Source organism: Protomyctophum parallelum, assembly GCF_964188405.1.
Source record: "Protomyctophum parallelum genome assembly, chromosome: 16".
Lineage (NCBI taxonomy): Eukaryota > Metazoa > Chordata > Actinopteri > Myctophiformes > Myctophidae > Protomyctophum > Protomyctophum parallelum.
In genome coordinates this window covers 16,635,210-16,648,246 of record NC_139711.1, presented here as the reverse complement: position 1 = coordinate 16,648,246, position 13,037 = coordinate 16,635,210, and the positions used below count along the sequence as shown (strand labels likewise).

The 13,037-nt window shown below is 41.6% G+C and overlaps 1 protein-coding gene across 5 annotated transcripts in view; it reads right to left on the bottom strand.

The window, feature by feature from the left end:
* Positions 1 to 268: 268 nt before the first annotated feature.
* elf1 (E74-like ETS transcription factor 1) overlaps positions 269 to 13,037 on the bottom strand; it is a 56,087-nt gene continuing 43,318 nt past the window's right edge. For all 5 annotated transcript variants that reach the window (XM_083785819.1, XM_083785820.1, XM_083785821.1 and 2 more), the window contains 7 exons: positions 7,627 to 7,795; positions 6,950 to 7,048; positions 6,626 to 6,793; positions 6,133 to 6,216; positions 4,805 to 4,997; positions 3,935 to 4,267; positions 269 to 2,287 (listed from right to left, as the gene is read on the bottom strand). In XM_083785819.1, coding sequence (XP_083641945.1) covers positions 1,552 to 2,287; positions 3,935 to 4,267; positions 4,805 to 4,997; positions 6,133 to 6,216; positions 6,626 to 6,793; positions 6,950 to 7,048; positions 7,627 to 7,795 — 1,782 coding nt within the window. In that variant the 3' untranslated portion in view covers positions 269 to 1,551. The remainder of the gene's footprint in view (positions 2,288 to 3,934; positions 4,268 to 4,804; positions 4,998 to 6,132; positions 6,217 to 6,625; positions 6,794 to 6,949; positions 7,049 to 7,626; positions 7,796 to 13,037) is intronic.

The following is a 13,037-nucleotide window of genomic DNA, read 5'->3' as shown; positions in this document are numbered from 1 at the left end:
AGAAAACAACTACCAAATAATTCTGGTAATTAGTTCAATATGTTTTGTAATATTCCCTCGTGTTTACACATGTAAATAGAAAAACAAATGTGCCTTTTTTTATACAGAATTTAGAAATTCACAAAATAAATAAATTCACTGTGGCTTTAATTTCTTATATATATATATATATATATATATATATATATATATATATATATATATGTATATATATTCATATAATGTATTCATATATATGTATATATTCTATCTTATATAAACATAATTTATACCGTGCAGATGCAAGCCCCTGTAGCCAAGGCTTATAGAATCTCTTTATTCTCTGCATTCTCTTTTTCTCCCTCCCTCCCTATCTTTCTCTGCCTCCGGACTGTATAGCTATACTGTATACAAAGGGGTCTGATATTGGACTGTCCTTGGTGGATGGTAAATGCCCATTTCCATAGTAACACAGTGTTTTATGGCCAGGAGTAATGGAGGGTGGATGCATTACATACCATATTGACAAGAAATAAAAAATAAAGTCTGAAAAGTCACAACTGCTGAAGTGAAAATCTATGCAGTCCATTTTTAACCTTTCACATCCATTTTCCAAATAAAAGTCTTGAAGTGTTTAAACTTCCTGTTAAGGCACTCTTCAAACTCGGTGGTGCTTTAATCTGATTGGACACTGTGACATTCCAGTCCTCATCCCTGGGAACTAGAAATACTACTGTGTGTGTGGATAACAAAACAGCACACACACACACACACACACACACACACACACACGCGCACACGCACACGTACACGCACACACGCAAGCATACTCTGTCTCATGTCTGATTTCATTGTATCAGTTGGCATGTTTTTGGTCTGCTGCATTCTCCTATTTGGAGCAAAAGTCTCTGTAACCACTTTCAACCTGCCGTCCTTATTTGGAGCATGTCATTATACAGTAGATTAAAAATGTCAAACATTTTCAAGTAGCGAAAATAGCCAATCTACTTCATAAGCTCACGTGTCTCATTCTTGTGAACTTGTAGGTTAGGTTGTCTATTTGCGCCACACTACACCATCGTATGACAACTTATAAAACAAGGCTTAAGTGGTTAAGCATTGACACTATCTATTGAGATGCACGGGCAAGAAAATTACTACTCTAACTGGCACATTTGGTATTTCAGGGGATCCCTGGTTTAATTGATGGCTGTTCTCCTAGACGGGAATGTTTGTATGGAGTGTGCGTGCGACGCGTGCATGTGCGCACGCTCAAGTGTGTGAATAAAGGGGGTGCATCTACAGTAGGTAATCCCAGTTCTGATCAATGACATCTTTACAAGACAAAACAATCCCTTGAAGTTCAAAATTAGGCACATGGTCACAAAGTCTGAGTAAACAATATATCCTGAGGCCAATTTGACCAACGTTTAAGATCAACACATTGCAAAATCTCTAATTCAAAGATCAGATTATCACGGTAGGGAAAGGAAACCTCAAGTCCGTGATCAAACTTGAGTCCATAGTTATTTTCATTTTCACACTGTATATGGAAGAGTCCTGGCTGCAGTCCTAGGCCTCCATGGGCTCTGTCTTTATCTGGATAAAGTTTGCAGGGAGTTGGATGGAGACCGGCAACTCTGGAAGGCCCTTGATCATATGCTCAGGTTGCAAGGACATCTCCCCTCGCACCTCTAGCTCCTCCACAGGGGTCAGGCCCTCACTCGGGCTGCTGCTTTGAGAAAAGTGTCCGTTAATTTGCGTCTCACCTTCGTCCAGCCCATTGCACTGACCAGTTTCAATGATCACAGTCCTGTAATTCAGCCCTATCTCTCCAATCTCCAGCTCTTCCCTGTCGAAGGTCACTGCCGCGAGTGACGGATCGCTGTTAACTAGCGACTGGAAATAGTTGTGAGCATCCATCGTCTCCTCTTTGATCTGCAGCCCGTGGAGGTCGCTGGACTTGAGCACGGTGGCAATCACAGTACCGGGCTGCTGCGCAACCATGGTGACCAGACGAGGGAGAGTGGGGGAGGTGCACGTAGGAGTGGAGGAGGCGCAGGAGGAGCCCAAGCTGGTGAGAAGCAGCTGCTGGCGGAAGCCGTCCTGGAGGCCGCCGGCCCCTGTGGCCAGGGGGCTGTGGAGGGTCAGCAGGTCTTTGACCTCCGCCGTGGTGGAGGGAACAGTGTGGAGGATGACCCGAGGGGGGGAGGAGGTGTGGCTGGAGTCCCCGTTGGTCAGTGCACTAGACTGGAGAGAGCTGCTGGATGTTAGGACCATGGGAACAGAAGCAGCACTGTGGATGTTCCTTTAAAGAGAATGATAAAAGAGGTCTGTTTATTTAGAGCAGTGGTTCTCAAACATGTTTATGTCAAGGATCCCCAAATTTATAAATATTTGGCCACGGACCCCAACCCCCATCTGAAAGTGTTGAATAGCCAAAGTATAAAATGTGGTTCAAATGAGTCCCCGGACCCCACTTTGGTTTAGAGAACGCACAGTTGAAAATCTGTTCTCATCAACAACACATACTCCAGTCCTCTGAACATCTGATGCGTAAGACTTAATTGGAATCGCTCTTGAGTAAAGACCTATAAATCACTATATTAGTTCAAGTTAGGTTGCAAGGCTACAATCCTAAACTGCACTGAAAATGATTGCTGGTGTTCATGGTATTTGTAACAAATCTAAATAGAAGAGTCCAAGCAATAACTGGAATCAACTTGAATGAATACTGCTTTTCAAAACAAACGTATAAATAACCCTTTAGGGTTTTTCTGTAGGTATGTGCACATCTTTTGGTTGTGCACTGTTAGCGGCTATGATACGCTAGACCTCTTGTGCGTGCAAAAGCTCAAATCTAACATGAGATCTAAGGCAGTTCCAATCTGTATGCATCTTGGTGAGATTTCTGTTTCTGTTTGTTTTTCTAATTTCCAGCTCTGGGGGATTGTTTTTCAAGCTCTAAAGTACAGACAAACCGATCTGCAACGCCAGGCAGTTCAGGGAAGCATTTCTTTCTTTCCTAAATTTAGACAATTCAATGTGGAACATTTCTTATTTATTCATATTATTTTTAATCATGAATAATAAAAAGAAAAACATAAAAACAGGGTTTTTGCAGGGCACTGATGATTGTGTTATTTCTTAACAGAGAGAAGCGGTTTTAATAATAGGTTGACAGAAAGGCTCTTGAGATAAAGAATGAGGTGTTGTGACTTTCAAGGACGGCTATGTGCTGGCTTGTGTACACAATGCAATCCTCAGTGTTAAGGGCTTCACACTCCAGGGGCATGACAAATAAACAATACTTGCCGGCGGGTAAATCACATAAAAATGATCCACATAGTAATAGTTGATGCCCAATTTATACAGGTTGATGCTTTTATTCACAGGTGATATTTTGACAAATATAAACGGCATCGCTGTATCGTTGCGTAATGTTGTGTTCTGTGTAGATCTACTCATGACACAAACATTTAAAAAACGAAAACTATTTTCAGAAAGAAACTCACCTGGCATTAACATTAAAGCTGCCAATTTATGTCAAAATTTTAATGACCTTTTTATTTTTTTATTTTTTGGTATTCAGACAGCCAGCAATGGGTAGAACACTCTTTTGGTCAATTTGCCTGTCTGCTTCCTGATTGGTTAGTCATTGCAACCAAGTTTCTTTTCCGACCAATGACAAAGCTTCTAGGAACATCTTTTTTGGGAGCGTTCTACCCATTGCTGGCTGTCTTAAAAATTAAACGGTCATTAAAATGTTGACATATTATTGCTTATAGCAGCTTTAATTCATAATGTAATGTTATTGTGTTGAGATACGCTATTGGGCTAACTGTGTACAGTATGTGTATGTGGTGAATATGACATTGTTAACCACTCCCTATATTGATCAAAATAGGGAAACCGGGTTGAAAGTGGTTAATCGTTCCTAGTGCACATCTCTCACCTCATCGCATGGCTGGACTGCAACACGTGGAGTGTCTGAATCAACTGCTCGGCCTGCCGGCCGTTGGTCTCCAGGTAAAGATCCTCGTCGCTTGGCTCTTTCTTTATGTGCTTAACCGATACGTGGTGGTGTCCGTGGGCCTTCCCGTTCCCCCTTGACCCCCCGCGGACTCCCGACCGCCCATGGCCGCTAGATCTGTGGCTCCCGTAGCCGGCGTTGGCGTCGGAGCCCTCATCGTCCTCGATCACCACCAGATCAGATGGCATCTCCTTGAACTGATAAACGAGCCGCTGTCCCTCCACCTTGGCCAGGATGCCTCTCTGGTAGTAGTATCTAGAGCAGAGAGGATACAGTGCTGTTTAATGCAGTGCATAAGTGATCATCATGAAATGGTAATGGACCCCTGAAGTGTTCAATTCTCATTACGGTATATGCTTATGAACATAGCTATGGAAATGATGTCTGCGGGGGACCAGCGCTGAATTGAAGCTAATGTGCATGACAATTACTATCTTGCTTCTGGAATGGAGTCTCTCTCATTTGAGCTTTACTTCGTTGACTGGTGTGCCCCAGGGGCCCTCTTCCTATTTCCCACTATACCAATTCTTGTTGCAGAAAATAACCAATCCACAAGATCTGCTATTTTGACCAAATGTTCGCCTATTATGACATGGCCAGAAGAGGGAAGATAGGGTTCATGTGGTTATACAAATACACCAGTGGTTCCCAAACGGTATGGCAAGGCACACTGGTGTGCAGTGTGACAACCACACATAATTACTATATAACTTTAGAAACAGTTATGAATTGTTTTTAATTTTAAATAACATAGAGGCCCATTGGTGATATACATATATATGTCCCTCTAACCTGAGAGCTCTGCCCATGGTCTCATAGTTCATGTCAGGCTTGTTCTTGTGTTTGCCCCACAGCTTGGACACGGCTTTAGAGTCCACCAGTTTGAAGATGCCTTTCTCCCGCTGTGTCCACTTGATGTATTTGGGACAGGTGTTTTTATCCTGCAGCAAAGCCAGGAGGAATTCCCACAGGTAGATGGTGTTGCCTGCAATATAGGGGAGAGGAAGTACATGATGAAGTCGAGTTTTTTTAATATCCAAACCTATATCAGGCCAAGCAGTCCTAGTCCTATAGGGTTTTGAAGCAGTGCCACAAATATCTATAATTTAATATTAGCAATTAGGATTTAGAATTTCAGGATTTCTTTTGTTGTTGAAATTTAACAATTGCAAAATGTCAGAGATGCAAATCATGCAATTACAGCAGCCAGCCACTACTTTTATTCCCTTAACTTGAATAAATCAATTCTGTTTTTGTACGTGCGTGTGTGTGTGTGTGTGTGTGTGTGTGTGTGTGTGTGTGTGTGTGTGTGTGTGTGTGTGTGTGTGTGTGTGTGTGTGTGTGTGTGTGTGTGTGTGTGTGTGTGTGTGTGTGTGTGTGTGTGTGTTTATGTGTGTGTGTGTGTGTGTGTGTGTGTGTGTGTGTGTGTGTGTGTGTGTGTGTGTGTGTGTGTGTGTGTGTGTGTGTGTGTGTGTGTGTGTGTGTGTGTGTTTATGTGTGTGTGTTTATGTGTGTGTGTGTGTGTGTGTGTGTGTGTGTGTGTGTGTGTGTGTGTGTGTGTGTGTGTGTGTGCGTGTGCGTGTGCGTGTGCGTGTGCGTGTGCGTGTGCGTGTGCGTGTGCGTGTGCGTGTGTGTGTGTGTGTGTGTGTGTGTGTGTATGGCAGGGAATTAATTATACAGGGCTTGGCAGTAGATTACTCTTGTTTGTGAGACGCTCTGGCCAGAAGTGGTTAAAAACAGCAACCCTTCCAGCAGTCACTCGAGTCCCTGCAACCATGACAGGGTGATGTATATGTGTGCAGTTGATCAGCATCCTGCTCTGTATAGTGTAATGGGGGGGGCACATCTAGTGAAACTAGCGTGGCTCTATCAGCAGTGCATCAATGTGCCCTCCAGCCCACAATCACTTCTATTTCCCTGTGAAACGCAGAACTTTGAGAGCACCTCATCAATTAGCTCACCCGTCGGACCACACAGCAGGAGGTGGAGGACTGATGTTTGCAGTACGCTCCGCGAGAGGAAACACAAAGGGGTACGCTGAATGAGGCAAGATCCTTGCTTTTCTTTTTTGGCTTGTTGTTTCGGACGGTGAAACGCACTAGTCAGCATGTGAGGCTTACCTTTCCCCTCCTTGCTCTTCTTCCTGAGTGGCAGGCTGGGAGTGGTGATGGGGGAGCAGGGACGCACCGCCCGCGGCTTGCGCACTGTAAGGATGGGAACCCAGGAGCAGCGCATGTTAGGGTACTATGTTCACAAGGGGAATATCCACACTCTCTTGTATAAAGTTTGAGTTTCTTTATTTCATGAAAGCTGGAATTACTGACTTAAATTAAAAAAATAAAATTACAACCAAAAAAAGGATGTGGAATATGACATTTAGTTAACTGAAATGTAAAAGATCAATGTTATACAAAAATATTTAGGATGGATATGAAACCTATTTTCCAATTTAGTTTTAACTATAAATACCTTTTCTGACCTTTTTTCCACTAACAAATTACCGGTACCCCAAATACAAAAATCATAAGACTATATCTAAATAAATAAAAACTAAACTAAACTAGGAAACCCACTTTAAACCCTATAGAACCCAATTGGTGAGCAAACCATTACCTTTGGTTTTTCTCTGTGGTTTGGAGAAGCACTTTTGTGGAACCTCAGGCTCATCCATGGATGAGGTGTCTTCATCCATTGATATGTCAAGGCCACCGTTGGACATCTGATCAGGCCTCAGTGGAATGTAGGTCAAGTCTGACTCCAGAAGATTGGTATAGGGGTGAACTAAACATAAAACGAGACACTTAGGCTAAAGAACCAAACCTATATGAACATCTTGTTTGAACATATACAACGCAGAACTAAGATCAGAACTGTCCTGTTCACCATCATTGCTTCTATATTTATTTTATGCGGTAAATACAAATAAAACAAACATACTCATGCGCTTCTCATCCAAAATGTTATTTGGAGACTCCATGTTCAGAAGTGCAGTTGCTGCCTCATTGTTCTCCATGCCGTCGCCTGTGACCGTTGTTTCTGTTGACCAATCACATACAAACAATGATCAGGATGTGATCTTACTGCTGTATCCCCCATCTGATTATACCTCATTTACACGTTGTCAAACAGGCCTTTGGTCGAGTGACACAAGTTTGAACATTGACCCATCATCGATTTTTAAACTATGATGTAATATGTATACATATACTTGTATCTTTTAGAGAAAGACAGAAAATGTGTCTGCGTGCACACTTAGAGTTAGGAAATTATTTAAGAGTAAGAGTATGTCAGCCCATTCGTGTGTTCAAAGTATAGTTGACAGAGACCCCCAGGGGTCCATACTAGGGCCCCTAATTTTTCACTGTACACTAAATATCTTTACCGAACATAGCTGATCTACAAGCTCACACACAGAGTGAGAGTTTCTCCTATTTACCAGAGTATTTACCAGAGTACTCCTATTTACCAGAGTACCAGCTATTTTCTGTATACTTTAAAGAATACATAATAAGTTATAAAAATGTATAAGGAACGAATGAATTGCACATTTGTCACACTATTCCTCTTTCCAACTAAAAAGTAAATATATTAAAATATATTATATATTATTATACCTGAGAGGTCCACGCCCCCGCCCAGGATGGGCTCCTCCACCACGTGGAGGGTGGTGTCCACCATGATGCCGTTCACCTCATCCGACTCCAGGCCAGAGTAGACCTGCATCAGGTCTGCTGCCGGCACCTGCTCCACAATCACTGCTGGGAACACTGATGGGTCATCCAACTACACACAGGAAGGAGAGAGAGAGAGAGAGAGAGAGAGAGAGAGCGTGCGTGTTGGTTCATGCGTAGTAGATATGAGCGCTCCTATATAACTATTCAATACGATGGAAACTTAAAGGCATATTTCACTTTAAAAAATTTGTTGACACCATCTAAATTTACCCAAAACCCAGTAGTGATTGCCACCATTAAGATTTGGTCACAGTTGCGCTCCCACTTTAAATTTAAGGATGGCTCTATAAATTGTCCCATACTTGGCAATCACCTATTCCCTCCCTCTATGTCAGACTTAGCTTTCAAACAGTGGAAAGATAAAGGTCTTGTCAAATTCTCAGATCTCTATGAGAGAAATGTATTCAGTAGTTTTGAGAAAATTCGTACCAAATATGATCTAGCCCACAATAATCTTTTCCGATACTTTCAAGTTAGAGATTTTGTTAAAAATCAATTTCCCTCCTACCCTGAGAAACCAGCAAATAAACCATGGGACAACCTCCTAATACTGCATCCTGGGCAAAGGGGCCAAATCTCAGTTACTTACCAATCTCTTATGAGATTAAACATCCTCCCTATGGACAAAAATAGGAATAGGTGGGAGACCGAGCTGGATGAAACATTTCTTGATGAATGGTGGGATGTGGCTATTGATCGAGTCAACAAATCAACATCATGTGTTAGACTCGGCCTCATTCAATTCAAAGTCTTTCATAGACTTCATTACTGCAAATCTAAACTTGCTGCAATATATCCTGGAATTGATGATAAATGTGATAGATGTGCTCTCTCACCAGCTAATCACACACACACATGTTCTGGTCTTGCCCGAAGCTGGTACATTATTGGACTAAAATATTTGAGATTTTGTCTGATATATTTGATGCTCGTTTGGAGCCGTCACCCCATATCGCTATTTTTGGAGTGCCATCAGACTTTGAACTTCTAACCCAGAAACAGTCTAATATGGTAGCATTTGCCACACTGATAGCAAGACGTACAATATTGTTGGGATGGAAATCCCCAACTTCCCCTTCTATAGCTATGTGGCTTAAGGATATTATGGGATTTTTAAAATTGGAAAAAATAAAGTTTACAATTAGAGGTTCAACAGGAAGGTTCTTTTCTAGCTGGCAACCATTTATCACCTACTTTGAGAATCTGAGAGTACTTCCGACAGACTAATTGAATCAATACTATGTATGTTTTTTGCATTCTCATAATGATAGAACTGTGTATAGAGGGTGATATAGGACAACGTTCCGAACACAATCTTTTCCAATATAACTTGTGACTGACTATTTCTTGAACTCGAATAACCCAACTCATAATTGTATTTATTTTGTTTTATTTTATTTTATTTTTTTGTTATTTATATTGTTTTTGTTATCTGTGCTTAAATTATTATTTTTGTATCCTGTTTATATCATATGTCTGTATGTATGTTTGTTTTTGTATGTCTGTACTAAATTATTAATGTTATTTTTTATATTGTTTTGATGATGACGATAACTGGGGGGAGGGATGGTTAACTGTCAGCCTACTGTCTGTCCCTCCATATAAAATAAAGGCGAAAGTCACAAAAAAAAACAGTTTTTAAGTTAGGGTTTGTATAGGAAGGGGGCGGGGAAGCTTAAATGAATATCAAATATCTAAATACTTACAGTAAGCAAACATGTAATGTTAACGCAGGTACAGTATATATAACCCAGAGCTAATATTGACATATCTTGCGTTTGTCTGTTTGGAAATGGAAATGAGCTTATCCAAGTTGTGGTGTCTGTATACAACATTCTTAACTCTGTAAACAAGATCATTTGAGGATAGTTGCAAAGGTCCACAGAGACCTGCAGTGCTTGAAAAGACAGGAACCAGCTGTCTGATATTGGCCAACTTCTCCTGAGAAGTTAATGTTATGCTCTGAGGTTATTCCAACCCAAATGAATTGTTAATGGAGCAGTCATGAATTTCAGTAGGGCATGGCGGCACGCCAATGCCTATTGCCGGAAGGAGTGAAGCAACAGAGGAAATTACCAGAGTCGGGGCCAAACACGCCTAAGACGCCTTCAACACCAGGCAATGTCAAGAGTAGCTGATTTGATGTCAAGAGGAAGAACGTACAGCCTTTCTCTACATGAGTGAGTCATAGCGGCTGTGAGCGGAAAAGCTACTTTTTCTTTTCCACATGTGGCCCTGTGACTCAGGATGTTATTTTCCTGGTTCCACCGTTCCAGTATAACTTTGGAACATCTTTGCACTTGTGTAATTGTTTACACAAGCTCAGTAAAATCAAGTAAATGGAATGACCTTAAACATGGACAATTGCTTACGCCGTATATCATTATGACAGCCTATCATCAAAAACCAAGGTTCTTAGATAACAAAGCTTGTGTGGAGGTAAACAACAGTTGCACCAGCATTCTAATGGACCACACACCTATACATCCAGACATGTCTGTGCTTTCTAAAGATCTTGACAAAACAAGCTTAGCATGCTAGTACGGTACATCCATGCATTATGTTTATGCAGTGTTTTATAACGGGCGTATCTCAAGAACTGTCGACTTCAATCTTGACATATCACAGAGGACCCGAGGGAGTAATGTGGGAAGTTGAACGGGTTTTTCCAGTAAAAAAGTTAATCTGAGAATCCCCATATATTGAGTACCCCGTTTCCATCAATAAGGCATCACGTAAAGGCATGCCTGACACGTAAATCCATATTATGGGCATAAAAGGGACACAGACAGATACAGACATATCCATATTATGGGCATAAAAGGGACACAGACAGATACAGACATATCCATATACGGGCATAAAAGATAGACAGGTACCACGGGTACTCTGACAAACGGGTACAGCAGAGATTGCAACCGGAGGGGCATATAATATAGTTTCCAAAAGGCATCATTCCCAATGGGCATCAGCCTAGTTTTCAAAATAAGCAAGCTCAAAAAGCTTTGCAATGCGATAATGTGTTGTAAGCTTGTAGATCTGATATTTATGCTATTTAAAAAAAGAAAAGGAGGATGTTTAAAATGTTCTCCATGACATGGCCAAATCTGGACAACAGGTCAATGTCAACTGACTACCAGTAGATGGCAGCAGACTACGTCTCAAAAGTGTATTCTTGAACTAGGACTTACTAAGCAGAGCCAGTACTAAGCAGCAGATGGAATAGCTTTGTCAGCCTAAAAAGTATGTTTTCTAGAAAGGCAAAGTTAATTCCAATACTTGCTAAATACATGCCAAGTACTTAGAATGTCAACTACTCTAATGTGTCACAAATGCTAAGCAAATGCATCACTACAAAGCCAGCATTGATGGCAGAATAAAGGTTTAATTATGTGCAACACAAAGCTCCCACATTCAAAACACTGAATACTATTCAGTGAATAGGAAAGCAACCACTAGTGACAATCGTTATTTTTATATACATACTGCATGTGTATATATGCAAAATATATCTCAAAACAGCATTTATTAATGTGTGTGTAACATTGTTTGGCACTATCATCTTTTTAATTTGACCTTAATTTAACCAAACAGGTGAATAAAGGACATACAGTATTCATGCTCGACAAAGATAGCCTGGCAAATGCTGAAAAGGACTCCTGTGGGGGGGGCAGGGAAAATATAGCAATTCTAGAAGGAGGATCGGTTTGGATAGAGGCTTATCTGTCTCTTCAACAAGTCTTCATTGTTGGTCTGAACCCCCCATGGTATTCCAGGTGTCTGGGCTTTGGGCTGCAGGGATGGGAGGATCCGGGGGAGATGGGTCGGTGGAAACGGGAGTCCAATGCTGCCCTCGCATTCCTCTACACTTTAACAAGGAAATTAACAGGCCCTGTGGTTTGTACATTATCTCTAGTCTACGTATGCTACACTACATGGAGGAGCTTCAATGGAAAGACCACATTACCAAAAAGGAGAGTGGCAGACTGGCAGGACGAGTGCACAGTGCATATGGTACTAAATATATTGATATCATTGCTGCCGGGCGTAAACCGCTCCTCTCCATATTGCCCTATATCAATGATTGTTTTTAGAGATGTTCAACAACCATAACTTCAAAATTAAGTAGGCTACTGTATTTCTTTGGTGTCAGCGGAAAGAGCCGAGCAAAGTCCTGCACCTGCAGCCCTTTTGGGGATTTATCAACACCCTGGATTTTGCTTTGACTACAGAAACCATCAACATGTCATTGACATGACATATGCATCCCATTAATATGAGACGTCAGACACTGTATCAGATAGATAGACAGTGAGAACACTTCATGTCTCCCAGGCCGAGTTTACAGATCCCTGTTGTCCTTGAGTTTGTGCGCAGCACGCCCCCGGGGCTGTGTGTGTGTCTGTCTGTCTGTGTGTGTGTGTGTGTGTGTGTGTGTGCCCAGCAGACATTTCAGACTGCCACTACTGCATTCAGTCGACTGTCCATCAACGCCAGAGCTCCAACCCCCCTCCCCTCCCCTCCCAGCCACAAGCAGACGCACTGAATCCCACACTGAGTCTGCTGACAGAGCACAAGGATTCTTAAGTAACTGAGTGTCAACGCTGTTGTTTTGATGTAATGAGACTCTTGTTTTCGCTGGGGACACCTGCAAAATACTCGCCCCTATTGTCATGTAAACTAAGTGACATTTTGAGAATTGAATAGCCCGCCTCAATGAGTCAGCATACAGCATGTAGCCTATTTGTGAAAGAGTGAAATACAACTCATTGGCGTACATTTTCAGAGGATCTTGTTGTCAACAAAGATCATAAAAGTAACGTCAATCCATGACATTTTTGTATTGTATTGTATTCTTCAGTTCATCAAGCACTTTCTTCGTGCTGAATTTATCATTCGCCATTGTTAAGGGGGGGAACGGGGGTTTTCCATGGTTTCGGGGCTTCGGGTGGATGGGGGGAGGTTTTTCTGGGGGTGAAATATACCACGGTGAAAGTAATGTAGGTTGTAAATAATATCGGACTGGAACCCTACCCTACCTTAAAGGACAACTTTAGTTTTTTTCAACCAAGGTTCATGTTTTAGGTTGTCATTAGAGAAAGTAAAAGATTTCTTTTCATTTGCTGCTTTCTTTCGTTTTAGGGATTTTAGCTCTTTTTGACAGGGGGGCGGGGGCATTCGAGCATGGGGCTAAATATGTATTTTTTTACCAAATTTTATGGTGATTTATTTTTTTATTATTTACTATAGTCCTAATAAACCCCAGGAAATTACATCTGGCCACAGAAGAT